The sequence below is a fragment of the Megascapheus bottae genome, chromosome 12 (assembly GCF_031878675.1).
Source record: "Megascapheus bottae isolate mThoBot1 chromosome 12, mThoBot2.hap1, whole genome shotgun sequence".
Classification (NCBI taxonomy): Eukaryota; Metazoa; Chordata; class Mammalia; order Rodentia; family Geomyidae; genus Megascapheus; species Megascapheus bottae.
Genome location: NC_143520.1, coordinates 36744985 through 36763471, shown reverse-complemented (window position 1 = coordinate 36763471; position 18487 = coordinate 36744985). Strand labels below are relative to the sequence as shown.

General features: G+C 35.6%; 1 protein-coding gene across 1 annotated transcript in view; it reads right to left on the bottom strand.

Moving 5' to 3' along the window:
* The window catches only part of Lrp1b (LDL receptor related protein 1B), a 1652823-nt gene that overhangs the window by 97176 nt on the left and 1537160 nt on the right, over nucleotides 1-18487 (bottom strand). The window contains exons 78-79 of the mRNA XM_090342868.1: nucleotides 8280-8503; nucleotides 7453-7559 (exon numbers count right to left, since the gene is read on the bottom strand). Coding sequence (XP_090198994.1) covers nucleotides 7453-7559; nucleotides 8280-8503 — 331 coding nt within the window. The remainder of the gene's footprint in view (nucleotides 1-7452; nucleotides 7560-8279; nucleotides 8504-18487) is intronic.

Below are 18487 nucleotides of genomic sequence, written 5' to 3'. Positions count from 1 at the left end.
CTTCATCTATTCATTACATCTGGCAAACTAGACAGAAACAGTGTGTCTGAAGACATACTTTATTCAAATAACTAACAAGTAAATTTCATGACGAATAATTATTGCCTAAAATATCACACCTAAACTAATTAGTATTTAAGTCTCCCTTTTCAACTTTGGTTATATTGCTCAAATAATTTATAAATATAAACATTTAACAAAATTCAATCCTTTGAAGCTGGATGTCGTGGCTAAGGCCTGTAATCCTTGCTACTCAGGAGTCTGAGATCAGAGGATCACCAAAGCCGACCCAGGGCACTAAAGTCCACTAAAGTCTGGGAGACACTTATCACCAATTAACAACTAGAAAACTTGACTTTGACTCAAAGGGTAGGGTGATAGCCTTGAGCTGAAGAGCCCAGGGAAAATGCCCAGGCCCAAGGGTAGGGTGGCAGGCTTGACCTGAAGATCTCAGGGAAAGTGCCCAGGCTCAGATTTCAAGCCCCAAAACCAAAATCAAAGAAAACAAATAACAACAACAAAAATAAACAAACAAAAAACTACCCTTTTAATACTATTTTAGTGTTGTATACTGGAGCTAATGGACAAAGATAGCTCTATTACACTTTATCATGATTATTCATCATTTTTCTTTGATTTTATGATGATAAAACTAAATTTTGAAGGAAATAACTTCATTCTGAGACTTTGTTAATGAAAAATATGCTGACATTTAAAATCTGGTATTTCATACTCCAAAGGACATCTTCATTAAAATTTCCCATGATTTGTATAACAAAGGACATAGCTAGTAAATTAATTAAGACGTGTACAGAATGGGAGCAGATCTTCACCAACCATACAACAGACAAAGGCCTCATATCTAAAATATATCAACAGCTCAAAAAATTGAATCACTCCAAAACTAATCTCCAAAGTAACAACCATCCCATTAAAACATAGGCCAAAGACTTAAAGAGAGACTTCTCTGAAGAAGAAACAAAAATGGCCTATAGACACATGCAGAAATGCTCAACATCTCTGGTCATAAAAGAAATGCAAATCAAAACAACTCTAAGATTCTACCTCACTCCACTTAGAATGGCCAGGATCAAGAAAACTAATAACAACAGATGCTGGAGAGGATGTGGCCAGGAGGGATCACTACTACACTGTTGGTGGGAGTGCAAACTTGTTCAACCACTATGGAAATCAGTATGGCAGTTCCTCAAAAGACTAAACATAGAGCTCCCCTATGACCCAGAATTCCACTACTAGACATTTACCCAATCAACCAGAAACAAGGACATACTAAATCCACCAGCACAACGATGTTCATTGCAGCACCATTCACCATAGCAAAGATATGGAACCAACCTAGATGTCCCTCAGTTGATGAGTGGATCAACAAGATGTGGTATTTGTACACAATGGAATTCTATGCTGCTGTCAGAAAGAACAACATCGACGTATTTGTTAGGAAATGGAAAGACTTAGAAAAGATCATATTAAGTGAAGTAAGCCAGACTCAAAGGAACTTAGGCTCAATGGTTTCCCTCATTTGTCATAATCAGTAGAAACCTTGGGCTCTCCTAGCAGAGATTTGCAATAGAGCAAAACCTTGTATGATGCTAAATGAAAGGACCTCTAGGATATAGAAACAAAAGCCATATAATGAATGATTGTTGTTCTTAAGGTACTACGTTATCTTTCATCTCTTTTGCTGTCCCTTGGTTATCTCATATTGTTACAGTATCTCATTTTGTTACCTGATATATCGGATATATTTGTACTTGGTTATTTGAAATTGGATAGGGAAGGGGGAAAACAAGATGAGCGGTGGGGGTGGGGGGAGGGAAATGGGGATCAAGACATATGAAAGGGTATCAATGTACGTGAATTAATGAACCTTCTATCTGGCAAATATCATGTAACCCTTATATTAATTATAATAAAAATATATGAAAAAATAAAATATAATTTAGAAAAAGAATATATAAGGTATTAAAAATGACACTTTGAGCTGGAAGTTTGGCCCAGTGGTTAAAGTGCTTGCCTAGCATGCATGAAGACCAGGGTTCGATTCTTGGTACCACATATATAGAAAAAGCCGGAAGTGGTGTTGAGGCTCAAGTGGTAGAGCTCTAGCCTTGAGAATATCCAAGCACAGTGCTCAGGCCCTGAGCTCAAGGCCAGGACTGGCAAAAAAAAATGACACTTTGAGAAAATAAAAAAAGAAACATTTACTAGCAAAAGAAAAAATGGCTAATAGAGAGGTATTTATTATCTTCATAATGTTTTACTGAAATGCAAAATGCATTTTATTCTATTGTTTATTTAATAAGTAAGAAGCCCTTTGTAGATGAGAAATAAATCAATAATCATACACAATCACCCTTTAGTATCCACAGAAGATCAATTGTATGCCTTTCCTCTTCTTGTTTAAGACTACCAAAACCTGCTTCTACTCCAATCTCTTGTATAGAGTACTGTGGTATCTGCATATAACCGCCTGTACATCTTATATCATTTCTTACTACTTCTTACATTACAAATGCTATGTAATTGGTTGTTACCTGATATTTAGGGAATGATGACAAGAAACATGTTTGTATACCTTCAGTACAGATGTAACAGATTTTTCTGAATAATTTTGAATCATCAACTATGGATAAAGAACACCATGATGAAAGTGGCTGAGTATTATGCATACTTTGTTTCTCAGGGTCTAACTATCTTCACTTAAAAACTTCTTCATGTGTGATACCTAGAACCTGCCTGTCAATATACAAATAAACATGTGGGTAATATATAAGTGGTTATAAAAGTATTAACTGAAATTTGGTAGGCTTTATGTAAATCCCTAATAGTGTAATGCATTAGACAGTCAAAGTCAAAGCCCCAAAAATAAGCATCAGGAAAAAGGAACTTGAAACAGGGAGAATGGGGGGCCAAGTGGAAAGGGGTACATGCATGAAGAGAGGAAGGTGGAGGCGAATGAAATCAGCAATTTATTGTATATACTACAAAATTAAGAAGAAAGGGTAGCACTGATCAAATGCTGGAGGGAATGTGGCCAGGAGGGATCACTACTACACTGTTGGTCGGAGTGCAAACTCGTTCAACCACTAAGGAAAGCAGTATGGCAGTTCCTCAAAAGACTAAACATAGAGATCCCCTATGACCCAGCAATTCCACTATTTGGTATTTACCCAGTTGTCCAGAAACAAGGGCATACTAAATCCACTAGCACAATGATGTTCATTGCAGCACTATTTACCATAGCAAAGTTATGGAACCAACCCAGATGCCCCTCAGTTGGTGAGTGGATCAACAAGATGTGGTATTTGTACACAATGGAATTCTATGCTGCTGTCAGAAAGAACGACCTTGCTCCATTTGTAAGGAATTGGAAAGACTTAGAAAAAATCATATTAAGTGAAGTAAGCCATACTCAAAGGAACATAGGTCCAGTAGTCTCGCTCATTTGTCATAATCAGTAGAAACCTTGGGCTCTCGTACCAGAGATTTACAATAGAACAAAATCTAGAGACATAAGGCCACGAAATGTAAGGACCTCCAGGATAAGGAAACAAAAGCCGTATAGTGAGTGACTGTTGTTCTTATTGTACTATGTTATCTCTCATCTCTTTTGCTGTCCTTTGGTTATATCATATTGTTACAATATTTCACCTTGTTATTTGATATATTTTATATGTCGTTATTTGAAATTGGATAGGGAAGGGTGGAAATCAAGTTAAGCAGGGGGAGGGTGGGAGGGAACTGGGGACCATGTCATGAGAAAGGGTATCAATGTTTGTGAAGTTATGCACCTTCTATCTGGTGGATATAATGTAACCCCTCTATTAATCACAATAAAAATATTTTAAAAAATGAAAAAAAAATTCCCATGATAAATTATTGTCTTCTCATTTTTAAAATACCTACACATTATTCAAACATTTGTTCGAGTAATTCCTTTCATGTATTTCTTTCCTGTATAGGAAATATTTTTCCTTCTAAATTCTGATAAGATACTTAAATATGAAAGAAAGCTCACATTTTGCAAAGAGCTTCACTTACTTTTGAGCATATCTCAATAGGTTTCATTTTCAAAAGTACACTTTCTGAGAAACCATACCAGGTTCATTAGTCAGTTCCTGAGCTAAGCAGAGTGGTTACTAGTAAAAGTGCATGCATCTTACAAGGTCCACTACAGGAGGTGGGGTAGGAACATCCTAAATCTCTTTTCTAATATTGGGTAACCATTACCAAGTTGTCATTTTAGCTGCTCAGGGCTTACCCTTGACCACTTCTCCAGACAATTGTATCCCACTAATTGGTGTAGACTTGCTTGGGAAGTCAAGACCCAAAGGTCAACCAATGACTGATGAGGCGTATAAAAAGCTGAATCTCTTGACAGGCATGAAGTTTGTGCTCCAAGGCACATCCCTGGAGCTTCAAGTCAAAACAAGACTTTACTTGAGACAGTTTTACTGGCTCTTTCCACTAATCTCTCCATCTTTTTTCCCCTAGGTTTCTCCAGATACCAATGCCTTCATAAATAACCTCTGTAAGAATTATCATGTCAGATTCCCTACTGCAGGCAGTTCTGCAAACCAATGCCATAGTTTTTGTTTGAAAAGAAAAGACATTACATATGGTATATGAAATCTGAGCATCTGAGGTTTTTATTTTTTGTAAAGCTAATTTTATATCTACTTCAAAAATTCTAGAATTAGCTACAAACTAAAAATCAGAGGAGTATTAAAAAATAAAAACTGTGTATAGGAACTCATCATGCTGCTTATCCTTGCAGGGCTGCCCCTCGCCTTTAGTTCATTACCTTGCCACCTCTTCTCTTTCCAAACTCAGAATTTTCAACTCTCTTCATGGAAAACTCATTCTTCACCTATTTACCAACTTGGTTTACCTCTGTGTACTTGAGTCTCTCCACAAATGTGAGCTTTCTACACATGAATGTGAGCTTTCTACACATGAATGAGAATCGTAAGAGTCATTGGTATCGACATTAACTGATTTTTACTGCTCAGTTTTCTCTTATGGCTGTATGGCCTTATATGAAGTTACAGCCTATCTCCGATAGTAAAAATGATTCCTCAATTTCTGGTACTTAAATAATAACATGTTTATGAAAATAAACTAAATCCCAAATACAGCTTCCTTTCATAAAGAATAAGAGCAAAGGCAGATTGACTCACACCTGAAATCAAGCTTCACAATCTGCAGAATCAAGATCACGGCAATTCCAGACTAACTTCGACAAAAGTTAGCAATAACTGGATATGGAGATATGCACTGATCATCCCAGCAACACAGGAAGCATAAAGAGTATGACTGTATTTGAAAAAAATAAATAGCAGAAAGAGCTAGGAGTATGTGTCAAGTGTTAGACTGCCTACACAGAAAAAAATAGGGCCCTTAACTGAATCCAATTATTACACAATAAGGAGTGAAAACAAACATACTATTTGAATTATAAGAAATAACTCATAATGAAAGGTAATGAGAATAAGGTACCAGCTACTGGTAAATTTAAAACTGCAAATGATACTACACATTATATTTAATATAGATCATATGTACCTAGGTAGGTAGATAAATAGATATAGATAGATAATGTTTTCATTCTTCTTTTGGGATACAGTGAAAGACACAGAGTACCTAAATCCCCTGCAGCTTATAAAGTTTTTACTATTGAAGAAGTATTCATTTTAGGCATTAGAGGACTGGAAGAATTTCCTAGATAGGAAAATATGGGTTGAGTGTCAAATGAGAGTTAAGACAGAAATTTCCTGGGAGAAAGTGGATTGGAAAGGAGTCTCAATGAGTGCCAAGTCAGGAGATGACATATGTAGGTAGGAGAATGAAATTCTACTGAAAGGATGTTTTGTAAAGAGGTGATAAGTCTGAGGAAACTATTTATTAGCCAGTTGAGCTAAGAAATAGTTGGAAGGTTATTTTGAATGGGCTTGTATGTTCCCAAGAAATGAGGGCTGTTAGCATGATATCCATGCCAAAAAGTTTAATGGGAGGCTGAAGAGCACTTACAGATTAAGTTACATGATCTTTATACTTTTCATTTTTTTATCCTATTGACTGGAAGTTCTAGCCACTCAAGTCCTTTCATTTACAGTGGCAAAGAATTTTAGGGAATGAATTTGTAGATTGTTCTGTGCTGGTCAGGTTGTTTTTTTTCCATCTTCACAGAGATATGTTGATGGGAGGCACATAAGAGTAGAGGTTTAAAGTTACCTTACTATAGGTCAGGGAGTTTGACCTAGTGTTAGCATGCATGAAGCCCTGGGTTTGATTCTCCAGTACCACATACACAGAAAGACCAGAAGTGGCATTGTGGCTCAAGTGGCAGAGCGTTAACCTTGAGCAAAAAGTATCCAAGGATAGTGCCCATTCCCAGGCCCTGAGTTCAAGCCCCAGGACTGGCAAAAAAAAAATATTACAGATCACTCCCTGATTGGCATAAGTGAATTATAATTATAGTATATTAACACTTCTGTAATAGAGGGGTACACTCATTTGATTCTTCTCCTCCTTGGAGGAATTTGAATTTAGGGCAAATGAGGCAGTCTGTGGCTTTTTCCTTTCTTCATAAATATATGTATATACATACATGTAGATAGATGTGTATAAGCTACATCCAGCTCTAAAAACATCATTGTAACATCAGAAATCCTACTTGAAAGGTGGCCTCAGTCACCAGAGGCTTATGAAGCAAAGTTAGACACAGAAATGGAAAGTGTAAGCACAACTTTGTGTGTCTTTAATCCAAATGGGGTGCTACTAGCAATGTTATCATTTTGTGGGGTGTTCTTTGTTCCATCACCTTGCATTCTCTTAGCCCCTGCTTTTGGAAATCACGTAATATGTTTAGGGGTTGGTTAATTGTCCACATTTTCAAAAGATTTACATTGTGTCGATCTGTTTATGAAATTGTAGGAATTCCAGTCTGATTAGTCTGAATGTTTTTCAGACCTTGAAATAAACCTTGAGTAAGTGATAAAAAAAAAGAGGTGAGGAGTCATAAAGTCTATCTTATTTATAAATATTTCACTTTATTTCTATTTTCACTTTTATCCTCTGAGAATATTATCATGTTTCCCAATAGCACTACATATATCTGTAAAACAATACCCTGTTGCACTGCTATAAATTGTCAACTTTTTATTTATGTGAAATCCTACTAATAGCCTTGCAAGGACATTTTCAAATAACACCCCTGTAATATAAACTGGCAGTATAATAATAACCTGTCTCTCAAGTTGGGAAAACAGAACAAGAAATGTTAATGACTTCCATGAAATCATACTATAAATTATTTTAGCAATATGTAAAGAGATGATTGTATTGTCAACAAAACCAGAAAGAAATGTCAATACTAATATGTTTAGCATCCTGCTCCACAATTTAGCATGTGTCAGAAATATCTCATACCTGTGGGTCTCTGTAGGTTCTTTTGTACCAAAATCCTTCTTAGAGTGCCATCCATGGCCGCTTCCTCTATGTGGGAGTGGTCACCAATTACAGTCCAGTACATCATCCTGAAGAGAATACGTTAAGGATATTAGCCTAGCGGTAGAGCTGTTATAACCTATCTTTGCTCACTTAGACTAGTATGGACTTTACACCAATATGCTTCTTGAAAGAGAGGTGACTAACTTCAAACCGTAATTCATTTCTGGTTAAGGAGACATACTATAATTCCAGCAATTGAACTTTCCCTTTTTATAAAGGATCTAATTATTTGTAGATGACTATAAGCTTTATGCAATATTTAAATTTTAAATGTATATGTACATGTTTTATAAATATATCAATATGTAGTATTTTGTAATTGTTTTGATGTTTCTTAAAGTATTATAGATGAAATGTTTATCTTAAATTGCTTAAATTTGTTTATACAAATTTCATTTTCAATTAATGTACTATATATGGATATATTTAGTATTTAAAAAATAATTGTGGATTCACTTGAGTAGCTTTGTGTTTATCAATCAGCTGCATTATTTTATAACACGCCCATTAAATGACAAAGAGGCATAAGCAGAGATATTCAAACACACATGGAATGAATCACATGACAAGCTTTCTGTAAACAAGTATTTTGTGTCAACATTTGTGGGAAATGGCATGCTTGTGAGAAAGAGAATTAGAGAAATATAGACTTTTTCAGAGGTATTATTCTGTTACATGTCAAACATTAAAGAAACAGATTATAGATCACAAAACAAACTCACATTGAAAGATAAGTATTTACCTACCCTCGTTTAGGGTTTACAGCAATAGCATAGGGTTCTCCAGCCATGTTTGTTAAGAGTCTGGTGCAGTTGGGGCCAATCAGCTGTCCGACATTGATAGAGTACCTCAGACTGGTCCAGTGAGTGGTGTAATAGCTGAACCAATGCATTCTGGAATGGTCAGTCCAATAAACATTTCCGGCAACCCAGTCAACTGCAATGTCCCTAGGTCTTTTAAATTCAGGACACTAAAAGAAAGAACATACCACCATATTTTCAAAGGTAAATAAGTATACTTTTTTGTATATGCACATTGAAAATTAATCATAGAAAAAAATTGAGTCTTGTAAAGATTTCAAAATACTATTATGCTACACTTGTTTAATCAGCTTATTGCAACACTATTTCCATGACTGTAAGAAATTCATCTGTAACTTCTTCCAGTCAGTATCTGTTAAGAGTATCCATTATCTGTGTGTGTGTTTGTGTGTGTGTGTGTGTGTGTGTGTTCATTTCTGGCACTTTAACTGGGGGCTGGGCACTGTTCATGAGGTCTATTTATTCATTTTTGTTTTTGTTTTGTTTTGTTAGCTTGCTAAAGACTACTAGTGTACACTTCAGCCACAGCTCTGCCTTTAGCCTTTCATACCTGAGCTGACCCTGCTCTCTCCAGCTACGATTTGAGGAGTGAGAAATCACAATTCTTGTACCTAATACCATAGATCATTTGAAAGACCTCTTTCACAAAGGTGTAAACATACCATTCTCATACTGACTTCTGCTCAACAGGTGACTTCTGATTTATAAACACTGCTAGATAGAATTTCATTTCATGAATATATCATTCTTTGATTATAGGTCTTCTGATTAAGCCCACATATCTTATTTATAATTTTAGGTCACAGTAACTGATGTTCTGATTAATTTTATGGATGCAGCTACTCATTTCTTTTTTATATTTATCTAATAGTGAAATCTTGAGTCTTAATTATACTTATCTAGGCTAGATAGTGTTATTATGTGGTATATAATTGTATATATAATACACATATGGTATATATATAATACACATATACCATTTTCATTAATTCATGGAGGCATAATTTTCCTTCTATATTCTCATAATATACTTTTTTCTTTGGGGGCGATGTCATGAGCTTGAACTCTGTGTCTGGTGCTGTCTCTTAGCTCTTCAGCTCAAGGCAACTGCCCTACTCCTGGGCCTGGGCATTCTCCCTGAGCTCTTCAGCTGTGGCTACTGCCTACACTTGAGCCACAGTATCATGTCCCATTTTCTAGAGATTAATTGGAAATAAGAGTCTCATATTTCTTTAATGCCCATGGGTTGGCTGGCTTTGAGCCAGATCTCAGATAACAGCCTCCTATGTAGCTAGCATTACAGGCATAAGCCACTCCACCATGCTATACTATACCATTTGATGAAAAAAAAAAATAAAAACAACTAAAGTGCAAAGTAGACACATCTAACATCTTTTGAGGAAAGTTGCAAATATATCTGAGATTTGGGGGGGGGATCTTTAGAAAATATTCAACTTTATGGAATTGTTGTGATACAGTAGTAAAAGATTTAATTAGGAACAAGGAACAAGGAAAATGTTGCATTCTCTATGTCCTTCAATTAACTAGATCACTTTAAGCAAGAACTAGTGTAGTAATAATTTTGACATACTTAGGTTCACAATAAATAACCAAAAGTGAGAAGGGATCAACAGGACTATTATATCAAGAATAAAAACAATTATTTGAAGGTGATTACAACTTAAACATATAGTCAATGTTATGAACTTACTGCAAGAAAAAATATGATGTTTTAACACATAACTTATATAACCCTTTGCTACATGGTTGAATGCTACACAGAATTTATTAAACACTACATTCAAAGACATGAAACAAACATCATAAAAATAATATGGGATGTCAAGAAAAAAAAAGAATTGCAAGCCATTGTTTGCTGGGTACCCACTAAAAATGCAGAAGGAAATTATGGCTTAAAAAACACACAAAACTCAGAGACAGTTTCTAATGATATTTACCCTCAGTGTTTTGATATACTAGGCATTGGCAAAAAATAAATAAATAAAATTTTTATGGTATCTTATTTCTCAGCCCTAATAATGAATATTGTCCATATACCAGGTAGATCTTAAAGCTATCTAACTTAAATGTAAACCACTCTGTAATAGAGTATTCTAGAAATGTCACATAAATAATAATCATAGATGGTTATAATAAAACAATGAGTTACAGCCAAACTAAAACTCATTTTAAAACACACTAGTATCATATAAATTAACTGCATTTTGTTTCAGTTTGACAGCATTGAAAAGTAAATATATCACTAAATGTCATGTGCATGTCAGTGTGAAACATAATTTTATAAACTTGGAACATACTAGCTAAAATTGCCATTATATGCTCTTCATACTCCCTTGCAGTATATTTATCATTTACCAATACCAGTAAAGCAAACCTTTAGTATGAGAAGAATAGAAAAATACCTACTTTATCTTCACAAATATAAATATGCATACATAGAGTCTTCCTTAATGCTATCTTGGGCCAAAATATGACTTTTAAACTCTTCTAAAACTGTTATATTCATTTTATTTTAATCATGTTCAAAAAAGTCTGCTTTCTTATTTATTTATTTACTTATGTATTTACTGGAAATCCTGAGGATTGAACTCAGGGTCTGAGCACTGTCCTGGGATGTTCTCAAGGCAAGTGCTCTACCACTGAGCCATAGCACCACTTCCAGCTTTTTCTGTATATATGATATGGAGAAATAGGACCCAGGGCTTCATGCATGCCCCCGAGCTTCTGCTTATCTTTTAATTGCATATATTTAAATAGAACCAGTGACAACTTGCATTCTATATGCCTCATGCTTATAGAGCACTCAGAAGTTTGATTTTTGCAATACTCTTCAGATTAATGGATTTTGAAATCTCTACTAATTAAATCCTATCAGAATGAATCTAATTTCAGTTTTATTTTTAGTGTAAGGAAAATGGGTTAGAAGGAAAAGACAAATCTACCATTGCAATCACAGGCAATACTGATGATTTGTAAATTAGTTCACATCACAAAATTTTATATTCCAATTATGGGTAAGGTGATTCTTATTATTGTTATAGTGATACCTAGTTAAAAAATGGGGCCAATGCTAGTAACATCCAATCAAAAGAACCTAAAATGCTTGTATTTCCAGTGGCAAGAGGCTAATAAGATAAAGAGGTTAGCAGGTGTTCATTCTCAGTCATTCTCAACATTTTGAGTACTCATTGATTCTCAACATGAAAGAGAGCATTACAGAACAGGACATTGAAGAAAATAAGATTTTAAGGCAAAAATAAAAGAGAAAGATGGATGAGTGAAGAATAAGAAGACTATCATCATAAGAATGTGGCAACAATAAAATAGTAACCACAATGAATAAACTGGCCAAAATCATTTTTTTTCCTGAATCACATTAGAAAAAATAAGATCTCAGTGTTACTCACCTCTAGGCCACAGCTGCTTGGAGCTGCCAAGGAGACAAAGCCTCCCTCCAGCACCTGAGCAGACAGTGCTTCTTGGCAGCACACACCTGCCAGCTCCAGACAGAGCCAGACAGAGCCTGCCTGAACCCAGAACCATCATCCAGCTGTGACTCAGACGTGCCAGCTTCATGGAACCAGAAAATGCAGCAATTTGTGAGTGCCTCCGTGGACATTTCCACTTCTGCTCACGGAACGGCATTGGGAAGAAATCTTCTCCCCCACCATCCAAGAGCAGCTCCACATGACTGCTGGAAAAGACCCTGCCAAATCAACTGGAGCCTAGGAAGTGGCTCCCCCCCACTTTCCTTCTGTCATTTTAGTTGTTTCTAGAACATACTGACAGCACTTGGTACAGACTGGATACAAATGATATTTATATTGATTTTATATTGATACAGTCACCTGCTTCTTAATCTGTTGGTTCTTAACCTTAGTATTTCTTATCTAAGAACTGAAAATTGTGTGGCATCCCCCCCCCACACACATTTTTTTCTTTTTTTTGTTGTTTATTTTTACTTTTAAAAATTTTTACCATTGAACTCTCCTATATAAATCTTCCTCTTTTCTTTATATATTCTTGATAGCAGGTAAGACAATGAAGAAGAAAGAATCTTTGGGGTTGAAGATAACCTAGTTGTTATAGAGAAAGAACAGAAAATAAGTCAAACCAAATCTAGGAAATATGAGAGAATGCTTCAGGAGGTCCAAGATATAATTAGGAGGCCTAATTTAAGGCTAATTGGTATTGAGGAGGGTCTGGAGAAAGAGGTCAATGATATTGGAAATATACTTCAGGAAATCATCTCAGAGAACTTCCCAAATATCCAGAAGGGCAGGCCCATCCAGATATAGGAAGCTTTTAGAACCCCAAACAGACCTGACCAGAAAAGGACATCCCACCATTACATTATAATCCGCACAGGATCAATAGAGACCAAAGAAAGGATCCTAAAAGCAGCCAGGGAGGAGAAAACAATCACCTAAAAAAGAAAACCAATCAGAATAACCACAGATTTCTCAGTAGAAAACATGCAAGCAAGAAGAGATTGTAGCATATATGTCAGGCCCTTAAGACAAATAACTACCAACCAAGAATACTGTACTCAGGTAAGCTCTCATTCATAACTGAGGGCACAATAAAAACCTTGCATTCCAAGGAAAAGTTGCAACATTACTGAGCAACCATACCAGCAATACAGAAAATTCTCAAAGATGTTCTACACATTGAAAAACCAAAACAAACGAGATACTGACAAACAAATGACACCTAAAAAGTATCACAAGAACTATCAATCACAGGCCCTAATGAAAACTTTAAAAATGGCCGGAACTAGTAAATATTTTTCAATCCTAACTCTCAATATCAATGGATTTAACTTTTCAATAAACGGCATAGACTATCTAGTAAGATCAAATAGCAAGATCCATTGTTCTGATGTCTTCAAGAGACACATCTTGCTCCCCCAAAAAATAAGTTTTGAAAGAGAGAGCTTGGAGTAAAGTTTATCAAGCTAATAGATCCCATAAACAGGCTGGAGTTGCCATCCTCATATCAGATATAATTGAGTTCAAAGTAAAATTAATGAGAAAAGACAAAGAAGTTATTACATACTAATAAAGGAATCTCTCCACCAGAAGGACATAACCATCCTAAATATCTACACACCTAATCCCAGAGCAAAGAACTTCATCAAGCAAACTTTACTTTCACTAAAACTACACATAGATTGTAACACGATGAATGTTGGTGACTTTAACACACCACTCTCACCTATGGACAGATCAACCAAGCCAAAACTCAACAGAGAAACCTCAGCGTTGAACAAATGTATAGACCAACTAGTTCTAACAGACATCTGCAGATTATTTCACCCAGCAACTACACAATATACATTATTTTCAGTAGCACATGGAACACTTTCCAAAATGGACCACCTTTTAGGGCATAAAAAAACCTGTGCAGATTCAGAAACACTGAAATTATTCCCTGCATTCTCTCAGAACACAAGGCCTCACATTGGAAATGAACAACAATCTGAACCAACAAAAACTCTGTAACTCATGGAGATTGACAACACACTGTTGAATGCCCAATGGGTCATTGAGGAGAAAAGAACAGAAATCACAAAACAACAATTTAATGTCAAACCTTAACTTCTTGGAAAAACAGAAACAAACCAACCCTAATCCAAGTAGAAGGAAGTAAATTGTTAAAATCAAAGCAGAATTAAATGAATTGGAGTCCAAAAAAAACTGCGCAAAGAATCAACAATACAAGGAGTTGATTCTTTGAAAAAATTAACAAAATTGACAGACCTCAGCAAATCTTACAAATAAAGAAGGGAGCACACCCAAATAAACAAAATCACAGATGAGAATAGTAATATCACGACAGAAATTACCAAGATCCAGAGCATCATGAGGAATATTTTTCAAAACTTCATGCCAAAAAATTGAGAATCTAGAAGAAATTGATGAATTTCAAGCCAATATTAACATACCCACACTGAACCAAGAAGATCTAACCCAACTAAACAGGCCTATTTCAAGCACTGAAATAGAAATGGAAATAAGAGACCTTCCACCTAAGAAAAGCCCAGGGCCAGATGGATTCACAGCTGAATTCTATAAGGTCTTCAAAGCAGAGCTCACATCAATACTCCTCAAGCTCTTCAGTGAAGTTGGCTCATTGCCAAACTCATTCTACGAAGCCACTATAACATTCATCCCAAAACCAGAGAGAGATTCTTCACACAAAGAAAACTATAGACCCATTACTTTGATGAATATTGATACAAAACTACCCAACAAAATACTGGCCAACTGTCTTCAGCAACTCATCAAAAAAATTAAACACTATGACCAAACAGGATTCATCACAGGGATGCAAATCTGGTTCAACATACCCAAATCAATTAATATAATTCAATGCATCAACCGGAGCAATCATGAAAATCATGAATCACATGATTGTCTTAATAGATGCAGAAAAGGCATTTGACAAGATCCAACTAAAAGCTCGGGAGAAACTAGGAAATCATAGAACATTCCTCAGTTTAATAAAGGCTATGTATGACAAACCCACATCTAGCATCATACTTAATGGTGAAAAGCTAAAGCCATTTCCTCTAAAATCAGAAATGAGACAAGCATGCCCACTTTCTCCACTACTCTTGAACATAGTATTCAAATTCCTAGCCAGTGCAATTAGGCAAGAAGCAAGCATAAAAGAGATCCAAATAGGGAAACAAGAAGTGAAACTTTTCCACTTTGCAGATGACATGATTGTGGGTTTAAAGAAACCTATAGACTCCACTCCCAAGCTGCTTGACCTGATTCAAAACTTTGGCAAGGTGGCAGGGTACAAAACTAACCCTCAAAAATCAACTGCCTTCCTATATGCCAACAATGAGAGGAATGGGGCAACAATCAAGAAAGCAACTCCTTTTGCCTCAAAGAAAATAAAATGCCTAGGAATTAACTTAACTAAGAATGTAAAGGACATTTGTGATGAAAACTTTAAAACCCTGAAAAAGAAAATTAATGCAGAACTGAGGAAGTGGAAAAACCTCCCATGCTCCTGGACTGGAAGAAACAACATTGCGAAAATGGCAATTTTGCCAAGGGCTATCTACAAACTCAATGCAATACCCATCAATATCCTAATGTCATTCTTTAAAGAAATAGAAGAAGCAATCCAAAATTTAATATGGAATAATAAAAGACACCATATAGCAAAATCACTTCTTAGCAGAAAGAACAGTGCAGGAGGAATTTCAATACCAAACTTTAGACTCTATTACAGAGCTACAGTGACAAAAACAGCTTGGTACTGGCACAAGAACAGGTCTGAAGACAAATGGAATAGAACTGAGGAATCAGATATTAACCTATAGACCTATGACCACCTAATTTTTGATAAGGGAGCTAAAATAATTGAATGGAAGAAAGACAGCCTCTTCCACAAGTGGTGCTATCAGAATTGGTTAACCACCTGCAGAAAAATAAAGTTGGATCCTTCTTTGTCATCCTGCACTAGAATTAACTCTAAATGGATCAAAGACCTCTAGGTAAAAGCCAACACACTGAAAACTTTACAAGAAGTAACAAGAGACACACTAGGCCTTCTTGGCACAGGTGGAAACTTTCTCAATAAGGTCCAAAAAAAAAAAAAAAACAAATCAGAGAAAAGCTGTATAAGTGGAACTACAGTAAACTGTAGAGCTTCTGTGTGGCAAAGGACATAGGTAGTAAATGAATTAGGAAGCCTACAGAATGGGAGAAGATCTTCACTAACCATTCAACTGATAAAGGCCTCATATCAAAAATATACCAACAAACCAACAGCTCAAAAAATTGAATCACTCAAAAAAAGATCTCCAAAGGAACAACCATCCCATTAAAAGATGGGCCAAAGACTTAAGAGAGCCTTCTCTGAAAAGAAATAAGAATGGCCTATGGACACATGAAGAAATGCTCAACATTTCTGGCCATAAAAGAGATGCAAATCAAAGCAACTCTAAGATTCAACCTCACTTTAGTTAGAATGGCCATGATTAAGAAATCTAACAACAGATGCTGGAGGGGATGTGGCCAGGAGGGATCACTACTACACTGTTGGTGGGAGTACAAACTCGTTCAACCAGTATGGAAAGCAGTATGGCAGTTCTTCAAAAGACTAAATATAGAGCTCCCCTCTGACCCAGTGATTCCACTACTTGGCATTTACCCAATTGTCCAGAATCAAGGACATATTAATCCACTAGCACAGCCATTTTTATTGCAGCACTATTACCATAGCAAAGAAATGGAACAAACCCAGATGCCCTTCAGTTGATGAGTTCTCAACAAGATGTGGTATTTATACACAATGGAATTCTACGCTGCTGTCTGAAAGAACGACAACCCCCCATTTGTAAGAAAATGGAAAGAATTAGAAAAAAATCATATTAAGTGAAGTAAGCCAGACTCAAAGGAACATAGGCTCAATGGTTTCCCTCATTTGTCATAATCAGTAGAAACTTTGGGCTCTCCTAGCAGAGATTTAAAATAGAACAAAAACCTAGATGCATAAGTCCACATAGTATGACACTAAATGAAAGGACCTCCAGGATATGGAAACAAAAGCCATATATTGAGTGATTATTGTCCTTAATGTAGTGTTATCTCTCATCTCTTTTGCTGTCCCTTGATTATCTCAAATTATTACAGTATTTCACTCTGTTATTTGTTATATTGAATATATCTGTATTTGTTTATTTGAAATCAGATAGGGAAGGGGGGAAAATGATGAGGGGTGGGAGTGGGGGTAGAGAAATGAAGACCAAGGCATGAGACAAGTGTTATCAATATTTGTGAAATAATGCACTATCTGTTGAATATAATGTAATCCTTCTATTAATTACAATAAAAAATTATGAAAAAATATTACTCACCACTAGATCAAGGTTGTGAGTGGTATTAGCAATATGGAAGTGGCTCAGATAAAACTGATTTTGAGCCTGGTGCTGGTGACTCACACCTGTAATCCTAGCTACTCAAGTGCTGATATCTGAGGATCGCGATTCAAAGCTATCCCCTGGAATAAAGTCTCTGAGACTCTTATTTCACTAGAAAATTGGAATTGGTGCTGATGGTCAAGGAGCATTACAGTAGTCTTGAGCTTAAGAGCTCAGGGACATCCCCTGGGCCAGGAGCTTAAGCCCCATGACTGACAAACAAATAACAAAGAAACTGATTCTGACTGAATGAAGGTCAGAACTGTTCCTATTGGATTTTGATATAATAAACAACTTAAGAGCACCATCCAATCAATCAGAGTTAAAAAGAGGGAAAATAAACTAAGGTTGAAAGACTAAAATGCAAGAACAGGCTTGAAACTCAGTTTAGGAAACCTTAAACCACTTGGCTCAAAAGAGGCTGAAAACTAAACAGAAAGAAGACAATATATTGGAAAGAAAAAAAAAGGATTCATTTATTTTTTAGGCTACCTCAATAAACAGAAAGGTCAAGGAAATGGAGACATCAATTAAGTGTAGTATATCTAAGAGATATCAGAATATGTGGTTACCCTGACAACCACAGGTATTGTTCTTATTGTTGCACAAACTCAATGACACATTTTGACGGATTTCTTCAGAGAAATGGTCTCTTTCTTAATAAGCTTTCTAAATACATAGGCAAAGATGTGGTGCCTAAGGCAGTCTGCTTTAGAGGTATATTAATCTTATGAATGGAACACTGAAATCATACAGAAAAAATGACAGCTTGATTGTAAGAAATTTAAAGGTTCTTATTTTAAATTATAATTCCTGTCCACTTTCAATTTCTATGTATTGGAAAGTATCTGTCATAATTTCAGAGGCAATGAACTAAAGATATATGGCCCTGAAGGCATCTGTTTTAAAACAGAAAAAAGTAAAAGGCTTATAAAAGGGCGATTTAAACATTGGAACATTTTCATGTTTCATATTTTTCTTTTAATAATATAGTTATAAATATATATTAAATTGTTTTAATTAACAAAGGATATATTTAAGTAATATGCTCCATATAAAATAGTAAAATTAGGGAGACAAAACATAATCAGACAATGAGTGCTTGGGTACTAAATTAAAAGTTAATTTCATGCATCTATCTATCTATCTATCTATCTATCTATCTATC